The sequence below is a fragment of the Engystomops pustulosus genome, chromosome 1 (genome assembly GCF_040894005.1).
Source record: "Engystomops pustulosus chromosome 1, aEngPut4.maternal, whole genome shotgun sequence".
Taxonomy (NCBI): domain Eukaryota; kingdom Metazoa; phylum Chordata; class Amphibia; order Anura; family Leptodactylidae; genus Engystomops; species Engystomops pustulosus.
In genome coordinates, this window is record NC_092411.1 from 149133855 (window position 1) to 149158306 (window position 24452).

Here is a 24452-nt window from a genome sequence, read left to right on the forward strand (position 1 = left end):
AAAAATGATAATGAAAACAATGATGATGAGAAATGTTTCAGACTTCAGAGTTATTCCTATACAGGTGGTTTGGAGTTACACTTAAAGAGAACCTACCACCACGAATCTACCTATAAAGGTAGATCGGGTGGTAGGTGGATGTAAGGGACGTGAGGATAGCCCTTTTTAGAGCTAATCCTCACGTCCCCGCTAAGTTTTGGGAAACTTTTTAACCTAATATGTAAATTTAGTTATGCGGCTACTGGGGCGTGGAGTAGCCGGCACGAGGCTACACAGTGCGGCTACTCCACGCCCCAGTAGCCACATTACTCCTCCTACCCTGTTGTGTCCGGCGCACAGCTCCTCGTAGCTGCGCGCCCTCGTCCGATATGCATGCGCAGAACGCCGGCTGAGCAGTCCCAGCTCCGAGGCCGGAGCTACTGCGCATGCGCAGTAGCCGGCTTGTCAGACGAGGGCGCCCAGCTACGAGGAGCTGCGCGCCGGACACATCAGGGTAGGAGGAGTAATGTGGCTACCGGGGTGTGGAGTAGCCACGCTGTGTAACCTCGTGCCGGCTACTCCACGCCCCAGTAGCCGCATAACTAAATTTACATATTAGGTTAATAAAGTTTCCCAAAACTTAGCGGGGACGTGAGGATTAGCTCTAAAAAGAGCTCTCCTCACGTCCCTTACATCCACCTACCACCCGATCTACCTTTATAGGTAGATTCGTGGTGGTAGGTTCCCTTTAAAGAAAGAACCCTGGCTTTTGGGACACTAAACCATCCACAGTTCCTTATTCACTAGTAACTGTTAGAGGTCACAGAAAAATCAAACATTTATACTTAAATAGCCCAAAAAGGCCAATTATACTAATTTCTAGTATTCCTAGTGCCATGGATAGGTCATTATTATTATTAACCTGGAAAATCCCTTCAAGTTTATCTTTTTTCTGTATTTATTGTTAAAGGGATTCTAGGCTTCTATAATCCTACAGACATACCCATAGGATAGATCAATAGTCGTTTTACAGAGGGTGTGCACCAGTGATTGTCAGTAGTGAATTAACCATATTACTTTTATGAGAGCTTTATCTGATATGTGGCTCATTTTCTAAAGCAGGGGTGTCAAATAGGTGATTAGTAGTACCTAGAAACACAGTTCTGTTGTCAAATCAAAGAGTAGAATCACATATTTAACATTACACCCTTAATGTGTTTCTAGGTGCCACAGTACAGAAGATATAACCATTTGAAGTTTATTTCCCCCATGTACATGGGGAAGGGTGGTGGATTGACACCTTTCATATTTTTAACATATTTTGATGTAAATTTATGTACATTTTTAAAATTAAAAACGATTATTGGAAAAAAAAGCATATTTTTTACATTGTTAGTTATTTGCTAATTATGTTATGTAAGAATATGATATTTATAGAAATACCCTTTAAATGATATAACTATCCAAGTTTCACATGTCATGAAAAAACAAGGCAAAATTGTTATGATTTCTGCTTTCTATCACTGCTCTTTGTTTCAGACCCACATATGTAGTAATTGCACTACATAAATGTACCACAAAAATGCTGTTACTTATACTAATTTGGGAACAAGAATTGAAAATTATAATTTAATATATGACTACTATCTATAAAGCCCAGAGACCTTCTAAAAAATTAAACAGTCATAGTATAGAAGCAGCATGTGATCTTATGGGGATACAATCAGTGAATCCGCAGCCATGAGAAAAATTAAGTGGACCCTCACCCAACTTCAGATGCACACATTACACCATAGCATTATTTATTTAACAAAAATGAAGCCAAAATAGAAAAGCTGTGTGGAAAAAGTGGTGTGGAAAAGCTGTGTGGAAAAAGCCACTGAATCAATAGCTCATAGAAACTACCTTTAATAGCAACAACTGGAAGTTATCGGTTTCTGTATGACTTTATCACTCTCTTACATTGGAATTGGGAGAATTTTGGCCCACCCTTCCTGGGATCATTGTTCTGACAAGTGACCCAGTTTCAGCTAAGCTTGGCCAGATGGACTCTTAAAGGGTACCTGTCAGAGCGATTTAGGACCCTAAACCACCCACAGATCCTTATGGATTGGTGGTTTAGTATCCCAAATCACCCCTGTATGGGTTTTCTCTGTGGGCACATAAAAAAACAAACATTTATACCTTGATTTGGAGCTCTTGGACCATTGTCAGAAGTGAAGTTGGCATAGAACAACCCTGTTTCACTGCGCAAGTACCATATGGCACATGCACAATGAAGATGAAGTGTTTTAACTGCTTCATCGAGGCAATGAGAGAGGAAGTACCAGCACTCAGGTGTGAGTCCGATTTGCCTCATCAGACTCTTTTGGCACATTTGATTATGCCAGATTCATGCACAACTCTCACCAACACAGGTAGTACAATGACATCATCACACTGCCTGCATCATACAGCAGAAATCAGAGACAGAGCATAAGGGGGAGCTGACTGGTAAGTCAACTTAATAATTCTCATTATGAGAAAGGTAGGGAGTCTTATACAGCATTATAGAATTCTTTATAATATATATCATATATTCAATTATAAGGGGGGGATATACAATATTATTTATGGTAAATAGTTATGGGTAAATATGTATAATCTATTTCAAATGGACAATTAATAAAACATTATTAATTCGTTATAGGAGCATATGTATAATACATTTAATTATGGGTAACATATACAATATAATGAATTATCATGAACATGTGATGTAACTTCATCATAGTGAATCTATTATGCGATACTATCACACTTCCCTTTTAATTTATCTTATTCCTCTTCTGTTATGTGGCCTCTGGGCCCTTCCCCAGCCTCCAGGGCCAGGGTGTTACAGTAACCTATGAAGTTCCTATAGCTATGCTACTGCCTGTACTGCACAAGGAATGTAACAGGTTAAAGGTATGTGAGGGCCAGACCTGCCCATGCACTTGTTCTCTGGGAATGATAAAGTTTTCCAAGTGCTGACCGGCCCTGAGGGGAGGATTTCTCATTCTGAATGTGGGCAGAGCTGAATTCTAATCATTAATCCAGGAACGCCATTACCAGGGCTCAGAGTGTTGTCTAGTGTGAGTAAGGGGATACAGGAAACCTACAGAAACCAGATACCCTGTGCAATATCAGAGCATGATCATGGAAGGAGACATGTGATGTGAGAAGCTCGGAAGCGCAAGTGGAAACAAAGAAACTAAAGGCATGCTTAATACCACAAGAACTGGACAGCAAAAAAACCTTTAGAACAGGTAAGGACAAATAGAAACAGGTTGTCAAGGTTTATGTGCATGTGAGGCTTAGATGTGTTTAATAAGAAAAAGGCATACATGGTCTGATGGATAGAAAGAGGATTTTCAAGATAGCAAAGAGAGAGGGAGAACACATTTTATAATAATTTACCAAATGTGCTATAGGGTTCACATTACAATTTTTTTATATTGGTTTGACATATATTTGGCCAAAAATGTAGAATAGTATACTATAGAAAATCACATTATTTCACAACCCATCATAGTACTCCACAATGTGCTGTGGTTTTCCTTGTTTCAGAAAAGTGATCACATAAAATATTCTTAATATAAACAATATGTATATGCTCTGGTTCGAGCTCAGTGTACCAAGAATCGATCATAGGTTTACATGATACACAAGGTGTAGAGTTATAGAATCATGCAGTGGTCAGTTGGTTCATATACAACAACACTATAGCCCACATTTATCAAAAGTATGTGCAGCTTGTCTCACTTACATGCAGAGTGTGCACAGTCTCCATTAATATGGCGCTCGGGAAGTGTGCACCTTTAACATATAGCATGCAACACAATTCTTTGGAGTCACTATAATAAATGTGGCACACGGTCCGAATCAGCACCAGAACGTCCCTTTAGGTGCAGAATTTTGTGGCGCAGAGGACACAGTGCAGCTGTGACACAATACTGGCACATACACTAAGGCACCTTCCACACTTGCTTTGCAGATCACGTCATAGTCTGATCAGGGTGCGATCAGGGTTTGGTCAGTGAAAAACTGACATTTTGCATCAGAGTTCAATCAGTTTTCAGACATGGTTTGTTCAGTGTCTCAGTTTTTCATATGCGTTTTCAATGCATTTTCAATGCCATTTCAATGCGTTTTTCACGGGCAGATAACTTGCGTGAATAGGACTCAGGACTGATCTCTATCTTTTCTATGGCAAATGATGCATGAAAAACGCATTGCACTTGCATGTGTCTCAGAGTGCAATGCGTTTTTGATGCTTCTCCATAGACTTGTATGGTGCGTTTTTCACATGCGTAACTTGCAAAAGTAGAGCATGCTGAGATTTAAACGTGCGTGAAAAAAAAATGAAAGTCTGACAAAGCCCATTGATTACAATGGGTCAGAGTGCAATGCAAGTTCTGCACGCAGAACACGCACGTGAAAAACGCAAGTGTAGAAGGGGCCTAAATATCTGTACAAGCAGTTTATATGTTCTTTTCAGTGCAAAGTCAGACAGAAAACTGGCTCAAACACTCAAAAATTGTGGGCCAAAGTGTAAAGAAAATGTAACATTAATTTCCCCAAACTAATAGCTAATCTTTCACTGGTTAAAACGCTGTGGCAACTGGCTAATGCCAGACAAATAGGGCACTTTTACTAGCTAAAAAGTACTTGACAGCTAGTGTTTCAATTTCATACAGTCCTCTCAGAACATCCAAACAAAGGGGCTTATACATAGTACAGCATTAATTGCCAATATTGAACCACTTTCCTAATGTATATTAAAAAGTGGACAAATGCAAAATTGTGAAATATGGTCTAAGTAAAACTCATTATACTCATCAACAGAAAAGTGCTGTAAGTATATTAATAAAGCCTAGCCCTTAAACGCATTTTGCCATACTGTAATGTTTGCCAAACAATAATTGAAAACATGTAAAGTTCAAGGGCAGACAAAACATTGTGGTCCACTTTCATCCTAAACCCACTTTCTACAGTCCATAACATTGTATGTAAACCCTTTCAGGAGGTAGCACTTTTAATTTGTTTAATAAAGATGTGGAGCTGACAAAAAATACAGTTGTGCCATCTACAGTTTTCACTCTTTAGTCCCATTAACACATCCCTAAATTTTTAGGTCAGTTTGACCAGGGAAATACCAAATTTATATACTTTTCTTGTGTCTGAAAAAAATGTACATGTACTCTGAAAGTAGGAACTTTTTTATACTTCGTGTACGGAGCAGTGTATGGCAGAACAAGCTGATAATTCTATTGATAGCATTTTTATTGGTGGCAAAATGGTTAAAAAGTTGCTTTAGACATTGAATGATTTTTCATTACAGTATATGGGATAATTATTAAAATTTTTTCATAGGTTCCCGTAACTGCTGCAATTTGAACACGCAGACACCTATCCTGCAAAGAGAGGTTTTAGTCTGTGATCTTTCTCCATTCTGTCTTAAAGGGAACATGTCAGGTAAATTTGGGACATTAAACAACCTACAAGTTCTTATGGACCAGTGGTTTTCTGTCCCAAATCAGCCTAAATTATTCCTGTCAGTGACCCCATAAAAATAAAATGTTTATATATGTTCCAGAGCTCTCAGCATGTGTCTAACTGGCATAGTACACTCCAGCTTCACTGTGCATGTGCTGTATGTGTGGTACATACGCTGTGGAACTGCAGTTTTATGCTGGTTTCATTGAAGCACTGTGAAAAGTGTCCGGAATCGACAGGTTCCCTATAACCCCCTGGTAATGTACATGCACCATATGCATTGGCCAAAAGGTTATTGCCTGATCTAATGAAATCCATAACTAAGAAATAGTAAATATTGACAGCATCATAAGACAAATGAAAACTGGATAAGGCTGAATTCACACAAATGTATGGGGATGTACGAATGGCTGTCCCCCATAGACAACATTGATCGCAAGGTGCAAAAAGGTGCCACGCATGTGTGGCTCCGTACCGCTCCATACATAGGGAAAAGATAGGACATATCTTTCCCCGTGTGCACGGCCTTACACCGTGCATCTCTATGGAGGGGTACTGGTAATATGTAACTATTCCTGCATCCCAGATCCCCAGCAAGGATTTTTGGACTTCTAACACATCTATCTAGGGGATGTCCTGCTTTAGTAAAACATACCTCTTTTTTATGAATGGTAAACTACCATGCATGGTTTATCAAACATGATAAACCAGGGGAATTTCCTCATAAATCCAGGCACTGTAACTTTGGTAATCTTCTTATATTTATTATCCATGGCGTTCCCCCTTCTAAAATCAACTTCTAAGTGTATCCTAATGAGCCTGAGGGGTTACCCTTGCCACTCTGTGATCTGGCTTTACAGGCTGTTACACTGTCGCACCCCACTTCCTACTCTCTCTGTTGTACCGTGCATGCATGGGTGTGGGCTTCCTTCAGTTCCCTAAGGAGAAGGTAATATCAAGTGGGAGGAAAAGGCACATCTGAAGCTGAGTTGCATGGGATGGTGTAGCAAAATGAGTGGGGGCACAGAAACTGAAGTGCTCATGAGTGTATGTGTTTATATGTTTGTCCAATAAAGGAATCTGCACTTCCAAAATACACTTATTAGCACTATCTACAGGAGCCATTCTTTATATCATCTGTGATACTCCAGTCAAGCCCAGAGCTGCAATCATCTATCTACTGTTAGATCATGTCAGATGCCTACAGATCTGGCTGTGACTAGAGGATTTATCTGCCATTATCGTTCTTAGTATAAGGCAGCTTATGTGTGAGGCAATAAGTTTTCAATTGCGCCGCTCACATCATATTTGATACTCCAGTCACATCCAGAGCTGCATGTAAAGTACATTACATTAGCTTGATAATTATTTAGTTAGTCAGTGTTATATCGGTGGAGTTTAATATAAGATTTGAAGTGCTCCTATTATTTTTTGATTTTTCATAATAAAATGTCTGGCTTTGATTTGTGATCTTTATGTTCAAACATTTTTCTTGTTAACCCATTCAATTTGGTTAAAACTAAGAGCAGTTATTAGTTATCCTGGGTAATACCAGACGCTACAGCCAATATGCCAATATATATATACATCATATATACTAATATATATATACACCTTATATATAACTATTTGGCAATATCCCATGTATAATACAATAGAAGAAGGGCAGGCTTGTCTCAAGGTGTGACAACAGACCAATGTTAAAAGAAAGATAAGTGAAATTAGAGAGAGAAAGATATGAAAAAGAGCAAATAGAATGGGTGTGACAGAAACAGAAAAATGAAGTAACGCATAAGACTAAGATAAGAAGAGAATGTGACAGAGAAACTAGTAAGAACTATGAAAGAATTCAAACAGGGGTTCAGGCTTCAACTCTTTTTTTTTTCCACACAGGAAGCCAGCCTCAAAATGTATAGCCAAAAACGCTATGACAGCCCCCCAGACTACAGCCCACCAACTTACATTCATCAGAATAGCCATGGTCCTGGATCATATGCTTTCCACAAGAACTCAGTCAATCCTGACTCCTTCTATATGGAAGATGTTCCACCGCAAAATTTCTACAAGTGGAAGTCTCCTCCTGGAATTGTCCGGATCCTACAGGCCATTGTTGTTTTTTTGTGTTTGGCAATCTTTGCCTGTGTGGCCTCAACTTTAGCATGGCAATATAATTATGGAGGACTTGGCTACATGGGTGGAATGGGTGGAATGGGTGGAATGGGTACAATGGGTGGATATGGCAATTATGGTTATGGATATGGATATGGCTATGGTTACGGGATGACCAATCCCCAAGCAGCAAGTGGTTTTATGATGGCAATGAGCATCTTAACTTTTATAGCCATGCTAGGTCTCTTTATTGCAAGCGTAACTAAAGCCGGTGGAACCCGGTCCCGTAAATTCTTTTTGATTGTAGTAGTGCTGAGTGCTATTCTAGCTACATTGGACCTTATTGCCTCCATTGTCTATATTGTTGGGGTGAATCCAAGATCACAGATGGGTGGCAGCCTATACTACACACAAATGTTAACAGTGTGTAACCAGATCTACAGTCCAGTGTCATCTGGGGCAGGCTATTATAATCAGTACCTGTACCATTACTGCATGGTGGATCCACAGGAGGTAAGATAATATTAAAGGTTAGGAAGAAAATATTTTTAGGAACTTTTTGCAGCTAACAATATCAAAAATGTTATTTTTCTTCCTCAGGCCATTGCTATAGTCTGTGGTTTTATCGTATTTATCCTGCTGTGTGTCATATCTTTCTTTGCCCAAAAGACAAGAAGCAAGATCTGGCGCTATGGGGAGCCAAACATTTACTGGGATAAGCCTTTTGAAGCATATCAAGAAGGTCCAAATGTTGAGGAGTGGGTAAGAATAATTTGTCTTTTATTATAATTTATTTTTGGTTCTATCTGGAATGAATACATTCCTAAAGTCACAATTCATGTACAAATGGATACTCTGCTGTCAGAGTTTAATGTCTTAAAAGTTTATTCTCTAATGTAATTGCAGTTTACTGTTGTTTGGGTTGGTTGTGCTTGATTTACTTTCTTCCGTGCTTTTTGTAACTGGTTACCTTTAAGAACAATGTAACACATCGTAATAATATAATTTATATTTTTATAATATGTAGTAATATATATTTTTATATATTTATATGCTATGTGCAGCGATTCACTAAGAGCTTGAGCCAGAAATCACTAATCTGGCGCTTCCCTGCAATGGCCCGACAGAGTTCACCATCTTTTTTGTGGCGTGCAACTCATAGGGTGTGCAACACAATTTGCAAGTTAAATACGGTACTAGGTCCAATTCCGTTGGATCAACCGACGGCACGCCCCCTAACTTGTGTTGCATGGAAGCCAGCGCAGCTGCGCCACAAAAGGGTCGCATGCGACATAGCATCAGCGAAGACACTTCTTAAATACCTGTGCAAGCAGTTTTAGCCTAGAAGAATGTGCACAGTCCGACAAAAGTGCGGTGCATAGCCCTTAGTAAATGTGTCCCAGTTTGTCTTTGTTGTTTTTACCATTTTTTAAATTTTTCTCTGTGTTCAGCAGGGCCAGATTATAGGGGGGCTCACGGCACACGCACCCCGGGGCCCCCCCAACACTTGCCCTTAAAGGGGCCCCCACCAAATGTGGGCAAATCGGCAACAGTGTATTTGGCTCCGAATCCCGCCGATGTGCCCTAAATTAGTCTATGTCAGAGCAAGGGAACCATTGTGTGGGTGCCCACAAAGATGGCTTTGAGTGCCACCATCTGGCAATCATAAAGTAGGACCTTCCAGTGGACACCTAAGAACTCGATGAGCAAAAACATCTCATGACTCCCAATTTGTCTTGCTCGGCTCTTTCTTCTCTATAACAAAAGGTTTACAGATCAGAAAGCCTGTTCTATTACCTATTCAAATTCAGTTTAAAATAGGAAAAGAAAGGTTAAAAATGAGAAATAGGAAGATGTTTGATTTAGTTAGGCCCCATTCACACGACCGTCATTGGGATGTATATCCGGCTGCAAATATGTGCCCAGATATATACATCCCCATGGATGGCTATAGCGTGTGGGTCCTTACTGCACTGTACATGGGAAAAAGATAGATCACGCTCTATCTTTCCCCGTGTGTTCGTCCGGCTGTGCTGCGCTGTTTCCTATTGAGAGGGGAGGGGTGAGCAGCTGCCGTATGCTCGTCTTGCTACAATTGAGCGAGAATACATTCATGTGAATGCAGCCTTTATATATTTATACCACTTAAATAATTCTGGGTCATCTTGTACTTCTTATGTCATTCAGTGTCTTTGTTAATCCTCCTAGAAATGTATGAGAAAATTTGACAACTTTTCTATTGAGGGATTTTCTCCCTTCATTAATAGATGGTATGGAAAAAACATAAACTGGTAACATCCAGTATTATTTACCTAAAAAAGGTAAGAAGAAATGATAAAGGAAAGGGATAACATAGAGTTACAAAACAATGTTCCACAGTTATTTAATGAGGAATACAAGTATTTAGAGCTCATGCACTTTGTTTTTGGACGTGTGCTAGCCATTGTTTCAATGGCCAGAGCATGTCCCCATGTATTTCAATGGGCTTACAAACAAGTCTGTGGTTTCCATGGCCCTGTGTATGACCCGACTGTCAGTCATTCTTTTCTTCAATCATTGGGGTGTGTTTGCAATGTTTGCAGTCCAAGAATGCACATGGTAGCCCTAGTAATATTTACCATATCCTATTAAAGCATAAGCCCATTGCTCTGCTTATTTAGAATACAAGACCTTAGAATGATCGGTAATGTGTTTTACGTAACAGAACCAACAGTCAGTGGCAGGGTCGGACTGGGGTGCCTAGGGCCCACCAGAAAAATTCATTCTGGGGGCCCACCATACTGCTACATAGAAATATTTGTTATTTCACAGTTCACAGTGGCAGTATTGTGCAGCACTAAATTACCAATAAGAATAACTAAAAATAACAATAACTATGTTCTCTGCACCACATAAGAAGACTTGGCGCTGACATTATAGTAATAGTCTAGATAGTTACTCAGTTATTAATTACAGTTATCAGACTCAGAAGTGGGATTCAGTACCTCACATGTCACACGTCTTCTCCTTTAGGTACTGAACTGCAGGACGACTTCTCCCTTGTTTTGTTATCACTGGAGAATTTTTCACCAGATACCTTAATCTCCACACTGTGCAACTAAAAATATCACCGTATAATAATATTGTCACCTGGATAACGTCCCACACTGTGCTCCTAAATAATATTTACCACAACACAACACACCACACTGAGCCCCTCACAAATATCAAATATACCCCCATAACAAAAACCATACCATGCCCTCTCCATAAATCAAATATTACATTGTGACTCCTCAGTATATTGCAATACACACCCCTGAGTAAATAATATGATACACCTAATAAATTAAATTGGACATCATTTCCTTTAACTTCATAATATATCATTTCCAATTCATCATTTCATCTATACAGTCTTACAGTGCTCCTACTTATTAATTATGTTTTATATAATGCTCTCCTTAATTATTCTTCTTATATTTACTGCTCATCTTATTAAATATTTTTTATAAAAGTCCTAATAAATACTCCTATTCAGTATATATGGGTACAGCACATTGCTACTACTCCTATCCTGAATATATGGGCACAGCACAGTACTACTACTCCTATCCTGTATATATGGGTACAACACAGTACTACTAATCCTATCCTTTCTAATGTGTTTAATTGCTATAATTTGCAAGTAGTTAGCATTTTAAAATTTGAGCTGAAAAACTGATTTTTTTTCTTTTTTTAGCTATGCGGGCTAGGGACCCAGATGTGAATAGTCTAAAAAATGCAGTAACAAATTAAGGCTATCATGTGTCATGGGCTATATGTAACATTTTGGATCCCAGTCAGGCTAAAGTTAAATGTTGCAACATTTACTACATACATATGGCACTGGGACTAATTCTACATAAATTACATAGATGCAGAAACAAATTAAACCTGATATATAGATACAGTGCCATGGGCTCTGTATATTATAGTCCCTACCAGTCTGGAGCCACACCCTACGTATGATACTAGAATCAGCTTTTTGGGGAATGGAATATGTGTCCCTTCTGCCTGCTTTCAATCTGCTCTTTCTGGGCCTTTGGAGGGCCTCCAAAGGTCCCGAAATGGACATGAGCTTTGATAGCAGATGTACAAGGATTTTATGGGTAAGGGTCCTTTTCAGTATAAAATTTGGTGGACACTCTAGAAGGCTTGAGCCCCGGGGTACCGCCCAAACCACCTATATTACCAGAACCACAATTACTACATAGATGCTTTACAAAAGTAAAGCTTTATACAGCAAGTGAAATAAGTATTGAAAATGGCATCCATTTTCTAAGTAAATTTAATTTTACTGGTGCTTTTGACAGAGAAAAGTATCGAACATGCTTACAAAAATGTATTTAATACTTTGAAAAAAGCTTTTGTTGGATTTGAAATCTCAAAAACACTTAGGTTATGTAAAAACTATTCCCATACATTGGGCATTTGAGATCATGTGTGATTATTTCCCATTATTTTGGGGCTCATTTACTAAGGGTCCGTGGTCCACACTATCGTCAGAATACCCACCGATTTCCATTGTGCGCCGCATTTAGAATTGGCGCCAGCTTTCACGTGACACAAATCGGGGTGCGAGCCATTGGACGATCTGACGGATTCGGACTACGCGCAGGATTCAACAAAGCAATTTGTGTCGCAAGCCACGCATTTACATGCACCAGGAGGAAGATGTTGGGGAAGCAACAGATGCAGGAACTTGGGCACACGATCTTCATGAATCGCGGCAGATCGCACCTCGGGGATCGCGCAGGGACCAGGTAAGTAAATGTGCTCCATTATCTTGCTGAAATGCCCACCCTCATGTCATCTTAATGATCCTGGTAGATGGCAGACAATGTTTATACAAAATGCCTTTAAGGACAACCAACAGGATGAAGGATGGTCAACCAAGCACACTGACATACTGGTATGTGCCCTCTCTGGCATGATCTGCCTTTCTTTTAGCTTCTTATTCCCTGATTTCGGGTTGAGCCATACTTCTTAGGGTTGAACAATATGCTGAAAACAAACCCACACCATGATATTCCCATTTCCAAAATTCACTGTAGGTATGGTGTTTTTGGGGTGATATTTCATTTTGACCTCCAAACATGGTGTGTATTATGGCATCCAAAGACCTCAACATTTTCAAAGTTGAAATGTTTTGTCTCTGAGCAGAACAAATTGTTCTAGTATTTCACAGGCTTTTCTAAATGTTGTTGAACATACTTTGTGTTCATCTATTGAGTTCTCCAATGTGGTTCATCCAACTTACAGAATATGGCCCCCATAGTGTTCACTTTAGCAGTTTATCAATCCTTATAAATCCAGCTATTAAGACAGCTCACAGGTCTTACCCATCATAAGATGTTTCTTGTATGTAGCCTATGTAATGAGACACATTTTATAGGCCATCAGCTGAACCAACTGATATTATTTAAGTTGCATTACTGCTTTCTAAATACTGGTATATTTCAACTGGTGTCATGACTTTCCATGGCTTAAAGGAAACCTACCACTTAGTATGGCAGGGGTAAGCTGTAAGTACCGAGCACCAGCTCAGGGTGAGCTGGTGCCGGTACTTACTTTCGTTAGTGTTAAAACCGCGGTATCGCGGTTTTAACACTTTTTAAACTTTAGGGCAGAAGGGGATTCGGCGCTGCGCGCGACCGTGCGCGCACAACATCTCCGCTATTTCCTATGGAGGCGCGCGCACGATCGTGCGCACGCAGCGCCGAAGTGTCTTCTGCCCTAAAGTTTAAAAAGTGTTAAAACCGCGATACCGCGGTTTTAACACTAACGAAAGTAAGTACCGGCACCAGCTCACCCTGAGCTGGTGCTCGGTACTTACAGCTTACCCCTGCCATACTAAGTGGTAGGTTTCCTTTAATATTTTGATTACTTTTCCCCTTTTTCATTTCCCATTGTAATCCTTTATTTGATACCAGGATCATGCTTACTACACAGATAAAGTGTCAGTGCTAAGCTTACTACACATATACAATATCAGAACCAAACTTACATCAGAAACAAGTTTACTATATATACAATATAGAACAGGGCTTACTTCATAGCTAGAGTAACAGAACCATGAGCATTACTTAGGTTTAATAACAGTACCACATAGATACAATAACAGAAACCTCATAGGTATTGTAAAATAACCAAACTCATTACACATGCAAGCCCCTGGACCAACCTTACAAAATTAATACTGAAACAAATTCAAAATTACTAAATAGATACTCTTTAAGAACAAAGTTGAATATGTAGATACCAAGCTTACAACAAGGATACAGTAACAGAATCAAGATTACTGCAAGCTGGGATATATTTAGTTACCTTAGAGGGCAATTATTATTGCCTTTCAAATAGAAAACTGGCAGAATTTTTTTTCCCTTACTGGGCCTCATGCACCTTATTTATGAAGTGATGGCACCACTATTTTTGGTGGTTTTTTGACACTCACAACTTGTTCTTCTTTGGGTGGAAAATTGTGGCACTGCTTGTAAATTTGATACTTTTCTAGTTCTAGCTTCTAGTTTTCAGACTCCTTTTTTGCACAATTTTTGGCGTACATTTAGAGCAGCTAAGAGCTGGTGTATGGAGTTCTATTCCACCTTCATGAATGGGGAGACTGTTCTAATCCTTTTTGTTAGTTTGCTAAATCACGTTTCCTGCTCCACCCTGCCCAAATGAATAAATGCTCCACTTTGCCTTAATGTGTGGCACGTCTAACATGCCTTTCATCACATTTATGAAGGGTTTTCAATACTTTTTAAGAAGGTTCAACACAACAGGCCCATGGCTTCACAGTGAAAGGGACATGCAACAAAAATGATTACATTTTCTGGAGTAAATTAATAGGAGTTGCAAAGTTAGAATAGAAAATCCTTACATATTTATGATTAAAGGGATACTCCAGGAATATGAACATCTGAAACAAAACCCCACAATGCAATAGATAAATGAATACAACAAAACTCAATGTCATCAATCACAAAACGGAACTTAAATGATTCACAAAATTTCATGGGCTTTGAAAAGTAAGTGTAGTTATTTCCAAGATGGCATCCATCTACAACCACAACTCCCTCAGTTCTCAATAATACCTCCACCCTAACAGGCTGTCTTGCTGTCACTGCAATCAATGCACATTTCCCCAATAAGGTGATGTCTCACCACAACACTGGCCATACAGGATGCACTGCAAGCAACTGATTACAGCCAAAAATAGCGATGATCACATGACCAGCCTAGGCAAGTGCAAGACATGTAATGTAGACATGTGACCAGCAGCCATCTTTTGTGTCTTCTCCACAAGAACAAAATCAATGGACTGATTAAATGGCAATTAGCATTTTAACTATTCATTATAGTGTAGGTCAACACCATTTTTCTGCAAAGGGCAGCAAAATTTTACAAAACTAATTACATAATGGCTTATATTTTAAACACCCGTTTGACTATGAGTTATGCTTATTGATAAAAGTGGTGGTCATAAGGCTGTTTGTCTAACATTGCACTATATCTTTGCATATATATTTAGATTTTTTATGGTTTAAAAATGTATATGTAAACCACCAACAAAAAACTGGCATATTAGTTTTCAACAGTAACAGCATGTGGTAATTTCATAAAGGTGTGAAGCACAATGTCAGTTGTTGTGAGCCATGTGGAACTGCCAGTCCCTTTCTTAATGCATATTTACTCATTGATAGTACCAGTTTCTGTCTAGTGACTCATTAACACCCGCTAGCACACCATACAAAACTCACACCTTAGATCAGGGTGGGGGAAAACTCCCTACTGCTAGAGAAAAAACAAATATACTGCTGCATTTAACTCTGTAATATTGTAAACATCCCAGTGTTTTTTTTTCATCTTTAAATCGAAAAGCCATCACCTTTTTTTCTATCCACATAACACTTAGAGGGCATGTATTTTGAAGGGTGATTTTAAAATTAGTTTTTGAGTCACTGTTATTTGAAAGCAAGTTTTGTATCGTACAAAGCTTTGTAAAGGACAATTTTTAAGAGGTGGGATGAACAAAAAGGAAACTATTCTGGCGTAGTATTTTTTTATTTTATGTTGTGCACACTGGCCAGACTGGAGTAATTTGCACCTGAAATGTATTGTGCCACATTAACTGTGGCACTGTGGCATTTTTGGGCTGTTTTCCAATCCCTCCGAAAAAGGGGCATGTCCTCGGTAACTGGGAGGCGTAGGGGGCGACCAGACAGAAAATAGCCTGTATGCCAGAACTCAATATTGCGGTGCAACAAACTACACCAACTAATAGGAGGTGCAAAGTATGACTTTCCAGTGTTATGCTGCACCAGATAAATCATCCAGTATCAGATACAGTGATAAAACTGCCTAGTTCTACTCAGCACCGGTCTAAAGACCAACGCATTAATTTATCAGCCCCATTGTATCTTAATTTTTCTGGGGGACAGATTAATTTTCTTTTGCTGAGTGGCTTATCACATAATAAGAAGCTAGACTACAGAAAATATATTTGAATATAATTTTAAGTTTAGTAAAAGAAACTACAGAAGTTCTTAAAATTCAGCCATAATTCAAGAAAATGAATTTTCTTTTAAATTGCAGCCATAATCAAATGAACAAACTAAGTCCTATAGTTAGGTCTAGTTAGTGGATTGCAACTGTAAATACTAAGGCACATGGATACCTAGAGGAGACCCCACAGATATCCCCTATATCAGTGATGGCGAACCTTTTAGAGACCAAGTGCCCAAATTTCAACCAAAAACCCAATGATTTATCACAAAGTGCCATCAAACCAGTCTGAGTAGTAAGTTATTACTAACTGTTCTGCCACAACTTTCAATCGTTTCAGCCTCTTGACGGCACCAATACAGTTGAAAGAAGAAAGGCAAATTTGGTCTAACATTGTAGCTTCTCTTTAGGGTCCCCCTGTACAAGGAAGAAATGTGGGGCCAGCATGAGGAACTCCAAAAATAATGCAGCCCTTTAGACAACTCTCACTCTTCCTGCAGTCCCAAGTAATTATGTGTAGTGCTGAGAGCAGCTTGAGTCTACTGGGACTGCAGGAAGATTCTTTGAGTTTGTTTGGTTAACTCTGTGCTGGGTAAATGGTTTGGGTGCCCACAGAGAGGGCTTTGAGTGCCACCTCTGGCACCCGTGCCATAGGTTCGCCACCACTGCCCTATATGAATGAAAGAAGTGTCTAGTGTATAGTTACAAGTGGTCAATTTATATCAGGTAGTTTAACAAACAGGTAGAATCCTATTAGGATATATAATAATAATAATAATAATAATAATAATATACATTTAGCCCACTAGTGGTTGCTAACCCTACAATATACTGGGGGTAGCCAATAGTCTGGAACTACGCTTCTTTCTGTCTTTCTGGGAATGAAGAATATGTCACATGTTGGGCACAGATACACTTACAAATACCAAGGCAACTATAGTATTTATAGAGTACACTGAGATATACACTTAGAAATCCACTTTAGGACTAACTATATAGGGACACACAGCAATTTGAGCTTCACTCTTATAATTATAATTATAATTATAATAGCAGTGTATTTTTAATGCCTTCAAATAAAAGTAAAGTTTTAGTGGTAATTGGGTCACAATGCCCTATTGGGCCCTTTTGTTGTTGCTAAGAAATTGAGTAACACAAGCACATCTAGTCCAATATAGAAGTGTTTTATATCCTAATGGGACATAGGCTAAGGAGCAAATAAAGAGCAAATAATCTTTCTTGATTAACTCTTGGTATTCCTGCTTAATAAAATACCTTGTCTTTGGATTATTCCATATCTGTACAGGTAAAAAGTGTTCCAGGTGGACCTCCTGATGAAACTGCCACCATTATTTACTCTGAGAAATCACAGAGCCCTATGAAGGCACTGAGTAATAACAGCATATACAAACCACCCAGAGAAGAGTTTGATCAGAGAGTTAACAGTCCCCTATCCAGCAGGTAGGTAAAAAATTAAACATGGATTAGGTCACACAGCATACACCACCAGACATATGCTTGACATGTAGAATTTACTTCCCTGTTTTACACAGATATATATGTGTGTTCCATAATCACATTATAACATGTCAGTTATTACCAATAGTATTCTGCTCACAATAGGCTTATCATGTTTTTTTCCATTCATAATCCACAAATAATGTGCAACACCCCTGCCAATGCATAGACAGGCTGGTAGTTGCGAATAGTGCCCTCTCCAGGTCAGGTGCTGTTAGGGAGACTGATCACCTCTCTTGGAAGGTTGAAGTTTAAGATTCTGCCTGGCAAGGCAACAGTTAACTGGTGTATGTAATTATCCAATGATGTGTCTGTTATGAAAGCTGGAAGGTGATTGGAGAGGTGCTACCAACTGACCAGGGGGAGTATATAAACTCCTGCTGGGTGAGAGCACCTGGTGTGTCAGGTCTGTCAGAGCAGAGAGTCTCTCTCAGTTCAGTCAGTCAGGAGACAAAGTGAGCAGCACTGTTACCCGGGGCAAGTCTGAAGAAGTGTGGTGCATGATTTATGTTTAAGATGCACCAAAACAAAAGTTAATGGACTCCGTTGGACTAGTGCAGGGGCGCCAGATTCATAAAAAACATGCACCACAATTCATGAATCTGGTGCCTCTGCACACTACACAGGTAAAATGCACATAGTACAGACTGCAGTGTTTTTGATAAATTTGGGCCAATGTCTTTACACTGCTGTGCTGTTAGCTCCTTGCTTCGAGCCTCTGAGCAAAATCTGTAGCAGTTTGGATACTTCAGCTGTCACTCAAAGCAGTAAAATTTGGATAGCAGCTCCATGAACAGAAAATAGCAGTGTGTTTGAGAAACATAAATCCTTTACTAAAATTTTTTCACAGTCATGTTGCAACTCAAAACATGCCTGAACATATGATTAAACAGCTCCTACAGAAACTTATATGCAGTTGACTACAGTCAAAACTGCTGGCAGACTCCCTCTAGACCAATTTCTGCTATTCCAGATTAATTTTCCTTTTAAACTGATAAGTAATTGTGGCAGGTTTTGCTATGTTGATTTTAAAAATGCCTTTGTCAGCATTCTGAATCATTTAAGTGCTTTATATAAATTTAATTCACATTACCTGTCTTCCTGCCAGCAGCATGTGGTGAGTCCAAGGGGAGGGGAAGCTGAAGGCTGTGTGTGCCTGTGTATCCTCATACATTCTTCCTCTCCTCCATCTCCCCACCCCCACCCTCCTCTGCCTGCTCATTGCACAAAATAGGAAGTGGAGAGGGATGAGGGACCTGCATTAGAGTGGAGAAGAGGAGACTGACACACACAGTCTATGGCAAACCCCCCCTACCTTCCCCCAGGGACTTACCACTCACTGCTGGAAGGGAGTCAGATAATGTAAATGAAACTATGAAAAAGTACTGAAATTATACAGAATGCTGACACAGGCATTTTTAAAATCCGTACCAAATAGTCCATTGGAATCTGTCAAGTGCTAAAAAGGACATTCCTAGTGACAGGTGTACTTTTAAGCATGCTTCGCTGTTTGTATTCTGTTCCACCTGAGGGGGGCGCTGTTTTAGGGGAAAAAATGGCTAGAAGGTTGGAGGAGTGTTTAAACTAGAGACCTGGGGGGAGGGCAACTACACTTGTGCAGGGCAAATAGACAGTGTACATAGAGAGCTGGGAAGAGTCATAGTCCATACGGGAGGAAGGGGGGCTGGAATGAGATTGGGGAATAAGGACAAAAGGAATACGGACAGGGAAAACCATATAAAGTGTATGTACACAAATGCCAGAAGCCTCACAAACAAAATGGAGGAACTGGAACTCTTGATGTTGGAGCGGAAATATGATATAGTGGGTATCAGCGAGACATGGCTGGACAGTAGCTACGACTGGGCTGTTACTATAGATGGTTATAGTCTTTTTAGAAAGGATCGTATAAATAAAAAAGGTGGAGGGGTTTGTTTATATGTGAATTCTTGCCTCAAGCCCGTCCTGCAAGATGACATCAGTAACGCAAATGTGGAGTCCCTATGGGTTGAGATAAGAGGAGGGAAAAAGAATAATAAAATATTACTAGGGGTTTGTTATAAGGCTCCAAATATAATGGAGGCAGCAGAGGAAATGCTGATAAGTGAAATGGATGCGGCTTCAAAGCAAGGTGAAGTACTTATCATGGGGGACTTCAATTACCCAGATATTGACTGGGGGTCAGAAACCTGCAGGTCCTTCAAAGGCAGCAGGTTCTTGTCAACAACAAAAGACAATTACCTGTCGCAACTAGTCCTGGAGCCAACAAGAGGGGGGCACTGCTGGACCTTATCCTTACCAACAGACCTAATAGGATATCAAAACTACAGGTTGGGGGGAACCTGGGGAATAGTGATCATAATATCATTGATTTTGTATTACGCTTTACTAAGAGCGTTAGTGAAGGGGCAACCAACACTCTAAACTTCAGGAGGGCAAATTTTCAGCAACTAAGGGAAGACCTTAAAGGCATAGACTGGGATAATGTTCTCAAAGACAAAAGCCCCCCCCAAAAATGGGACTTTTTCTCATATATTCTGAAAAAGTCCTGTGAGAAACACATACCTTATGGGAAAAAGCATAAAAGGAACAAGAAAAACCCTATGTGGCTAACTAGTCTTGTAAGGAAAGCAATAAGCGAGAAAGATAAAGCGTTTAAGGTGCTAAAACGTGAAGGTAGTGATGAGGCATTACAGGATTATAGAGAGAAAAATAAATCCTGTAAAAAGCAGATAAAGGCCGCAAAAATAGAGACTGAGAGAAATATTGCCAGGGAGAGCAAAAATAATCCCAAATTATTTTTCAAGTATATAAATGATAAGAAACTAAAAACAGAGAGTGTGGGTCCCCTTAGAAATAACATGGGGGTCATGGTGGAAGGAGATGAGGAAAGGGCAATCTACTGAATGTCGCCATCTCAACTGTCTTTACCCAGGAAAATCCCCTGGTGGAAGACACAATGAGGAATAATGTTAATTCTTTTTATAATGTCAACAGTTTAACCCAGGAAGAGGTACGGCGCCGCCTCGCAACCACTAAGATAGATAAATCACCTGGGCCAGATGGCATACACCCCCGGGTTCTGCATGAATTATGTACGGTGATAGACAGACCGTTATTTTTAATATTTGAAGATTCACTGAGGACTGGTTATGTTCCACAGGAATGGCGCATAGCAAATGTGGTACCAATATACAAAAAAGGATCAAATAGCGATCCTGCAAACTACAGACCCGTGAGTCTAACTGCTGTGGTGGGGAAAATATTTGAGGGGTTTATTAGAGATGCTATCCTGGAGTATCTAACTGTGCACAACCTTATAACCCAGCGTCAGCATGGGTTTATGAGAGATCGGTCCTGTCAGACTAATCTGATTGGTTTCTACGAGGAGGTAAGTTCAAGACTGGATCTGGGGGACGCTGTGGATGTTGTATATCTGGACTTCTCAAAGGCATTTGACACCGTGCCACATAAAAGGTTGGTATATAAAATGAGACTGCTGGAGAAAATCTGTGTATTTGGGTAAGTAATTGGCTTAGTGATAGAAAACAGAGGGTGGTCATTAATGGCACATTCTCAGATTGGGTTGATGTTACCAGTGGAGTGCCACAGGGGTCAGTATTGGGGCCACTTCTTTTTAATATTTTTATTAATGACCTTGTAGTGGGTTTACACAGTCAAGTTTCAATATTTGCAGATGATACTAAGCTGTGCAAAGTAATAAATACTGAGGTTGATAGTTTAGCATTACAGAGGGATTTGTGGAAGCTTGAGGGATGGGCAGAGAAATGGTTGATGAGGTTTAATGTAGATAAATGTAAAGTTATGCACTTGGGCCATGGAAACAAAAAGTATAATTATGTTCTAAACGGTCAATTACTTAGTAAAACTGAAGCTAATAAGGACTTGGGGGTATTGGTGGATGGTAAACTTAATTTTAGTGACCAGAGCCAGGCGGCTGCTGCTAAAGCAAATAAAATAATGGGATGTATCAAGAGAGGAATAGATTCTCATGATAAAGACATAGTTTTGCCCTTATACAAATCCCTGGTCAGACCACACATGGAATATTGTGTACAGTTTTGGGCACCAGTGTATAAAAAGGATATAGTAGAGCTGGAACGGGTGCAGAGGAGAGCAACCAGGATTATTAGGGGAATGGGGGAACTAGAATACACTGACAGATTAAAAAATATGGGATTATTCAGTTTAGAAAAAAGACGACTGAGGGGAGACCTCATTACAATGTACAAATACCTGAACGGACAGTACAAGGATCTCTCCAAAGATCTTTTTATACCTCGGCCTGTGACCAGGACAAGGGGGCATCCTCTACGCCTAGAGGAGAGGCGATTCTACCATCAACATAGACAAAGGTACTTTACTGTAAGAGCAGTGAGACTGTGGAACTCTCTGCCGCAGGAGGTTGTTATGGCGGACTCTATGTACATGTTCAAGAGAGGCCTGGATGACTTTCTGGAGAGAAAAAATATCATGGGTTATGGGGATAAAACATTTATTTAATTCTTAAAGGTTGGACTTGATGGACTTGCGTCTCCTTCCAGCCTTATATACTATGATACTATGATACTACAGAAGACCAATAAGTCTTAATGAATTATCGGGTGTCCCATGAAGGAAATCTATTCCTTATGAATGAAATGCCATTCCAAATTGACCAGTGATTTATTCCCTTCTTTGACGCTACCTTATGGTGAACATACGAAAACCCATGAAGATGAATGGTGCAACGGACATTCATGTGCACCAACGCTGATATAATCAAAAGCATGGCACCCATTTATTTTAGCAAAGGACACTGAGACATATCTTAGAAAAAATAAAAGGCAAGTAATGCATTGGCCAGTAGGAGCTTATTCACTTCTGCGGTCAGTGGGGCACATTTACTTACCCGGTCCAGTCGCGATCCAGCGGCGGGTTCTCCGACGCTGATTCGGGTTCTGCCGGGATTCACTAAGGTCCGTGCGCCGATATTCACCAGGTGTCGCTGCTGCGCCGAGGTCCGCCGAAGTTCACCTGCTTTTTTCTGGTGTATGTGAGTGCTTGATCTTGCGACACAAATGGTTTTTTAAATTCTGCGGTTTTTCCGAATCCTTTGGGTTGTCCGGTGGCCACGCCCCCGATTTCTGTCGCGCGAAAGTCGGCGCGATTGCGCCAAAAATCGATCGTGTGCGTCACAATCCCGTGAAATACAGCGCAAAGCGGAAATATTCGGGAAAAACCTGACGGATTCGAGGCTGCGGACCCTTAGTAAATGTGCCCCATTGTGTTTAAAAAGATGGACAGATGTTTTTTTTTTTTAAAAAAGCAAGCACATTGATCAGGAGCACAAGAGCAATGAAATGAGGCATGTCATTTAGCATTTTTTACTTAGCGACAAGTCTTCTATGATGTTTTAAAGTTTTGAGATGTTTGTTTTCCACATGTATAATAATATTATAATATTCTGTTGGAGCAGCCCACCTGTATCAGTGAGAGAGTACCAGGAACAGAGCAGAGGAAGGCCTCCAATCCGCAGGGGGCGACGATGGAGAAGAAATCCAGAACTTGATGAATCCCAGTATGAAACAGATTACACAACAGCAGTTGAATCGGGAGATGAAAGAGATCTAGAGGAGTGGGATAGGTAAATGAATGACAAAACCACTGAAATTGCACATAAGCTTGAACCCAAAGATCTATTTAGGAGTCCAGTAAAGTAGGCCCAAGAATCCTAAGTGACCCTAATGCATCTGTGGAATGCTGAAGTAGTTTCACTTTATTGTCCCTATTTGAACCACAATTACTATTTGAGTGACTGTTTTAATCCAAAGTGGGGGTTGGCACAACAGCTGTATGTCTCTCAAGCTTTGATGTCAGAGCAGCAGCACACCCCACCGCAGATAAGTCCACAGAGTAAAATGCTAGTTAATCTGTGTGGATCCTTCACCTTCTTACAGCAGAGCTGATGGATGGTTTCACATTAACAGCCTTGTGCCATTCTGGCCTCACATTGGTTCAGCACTAGAGATGAGAAGACCCATAGTTTCAGTTCGGGTTCAGACACGCAGCTAGCACGTATTGCCAGATTTGTGGCCGAACAGCCAATACAGCAAATTAATGCCTCTTGCTACAAGCCATGAATGTGGATGTTAAAGGGAACCTACCACCACGATTCTACCTATAAAGGTAGATCAGGTGGTAGGTGGATGTAAGGGACATGAGGATAGCCCTTTTTTAGAGCTAATCCTCATGTCCCCGCTAACTTTTGGCAAACTTTATTGAACTAATATGTAAATTGAGTTATGCGGCTACTGGGGCGTGGAGTAGCCGGGCACGAGGCTACATGGCGCGGCTACTCCACGCCCCAGTAGCCCCATTACTCCTCCTACCCTGTTGTGTGCGGCGCGCAGCTCCTCGTAGCTGCGCGCCCTCGTCCGTCATGATGGCGTTCTGCGCTGTGCGCCGCACACAACAGGGTAGGAGGAGTAATGTGGCTACTGGGGCGTGGAGTAGCCGCGCTGTGTAGCCTCGTGCCCGGCTACTCCACGCCGCAGTAGCCGCATAACTAAATTTACATATTAGTTCAATAAAGTTTGCCAAAAGTTAGCGGGGACGTGAGGATTAGCTCTAAAAAGAGCTATCCTCACGTCCCTTACATCCACCTACCACCCGATCTACCTTTATAGGTAGAATCATGGTGGTAGGTGCCCTTTAAATGTTCATATCACAAAGTGGGACAAGTAAAAAATTTAAATAAGTAAAAAAGTAAAAACAAAAAGTATAAAAAAGTTTTTTAA

General features: G+C 40.2%; 1 protein-coding gene across 2 annotated transcripts in view; it reads left to right on the forward strand.

Annotated features, from left to right (window-relative positions):
- Positions 1-3025: 3025 nt before the first annotated feature.
- Positions 3026-24452, forward strand: part of LOC140063952 (occludin-like) — a 29683-nt gene continuing 8256 nt past the window's right edge. The window contains exons 1-5 of one of the 2 annotated variants that reach the window (XM_072110277.1): positions 3026-3266; positions 7390-8118; positions 8206-8367; positions 17441-17595; positions 23129-23299. In XM_072110277.1, the coding sequence (XP_071966378.1) occupies positions 7405-8118; positions 8206-8367; positions 17441-17595; positions 23129-23299 (1202 nt within the window). In that variant the 5' untranslated portion in view covers positions 3026-3266; positions 7390-7404. The remainder of the gene's footprint in view (positions 3267-7389; positions 8119-8205; positions 8368-17440; positions 17596-23128; positions 23300-24452) is intronic. The other variant, XM_072110285.1, reaches the window with a different exon arrangement.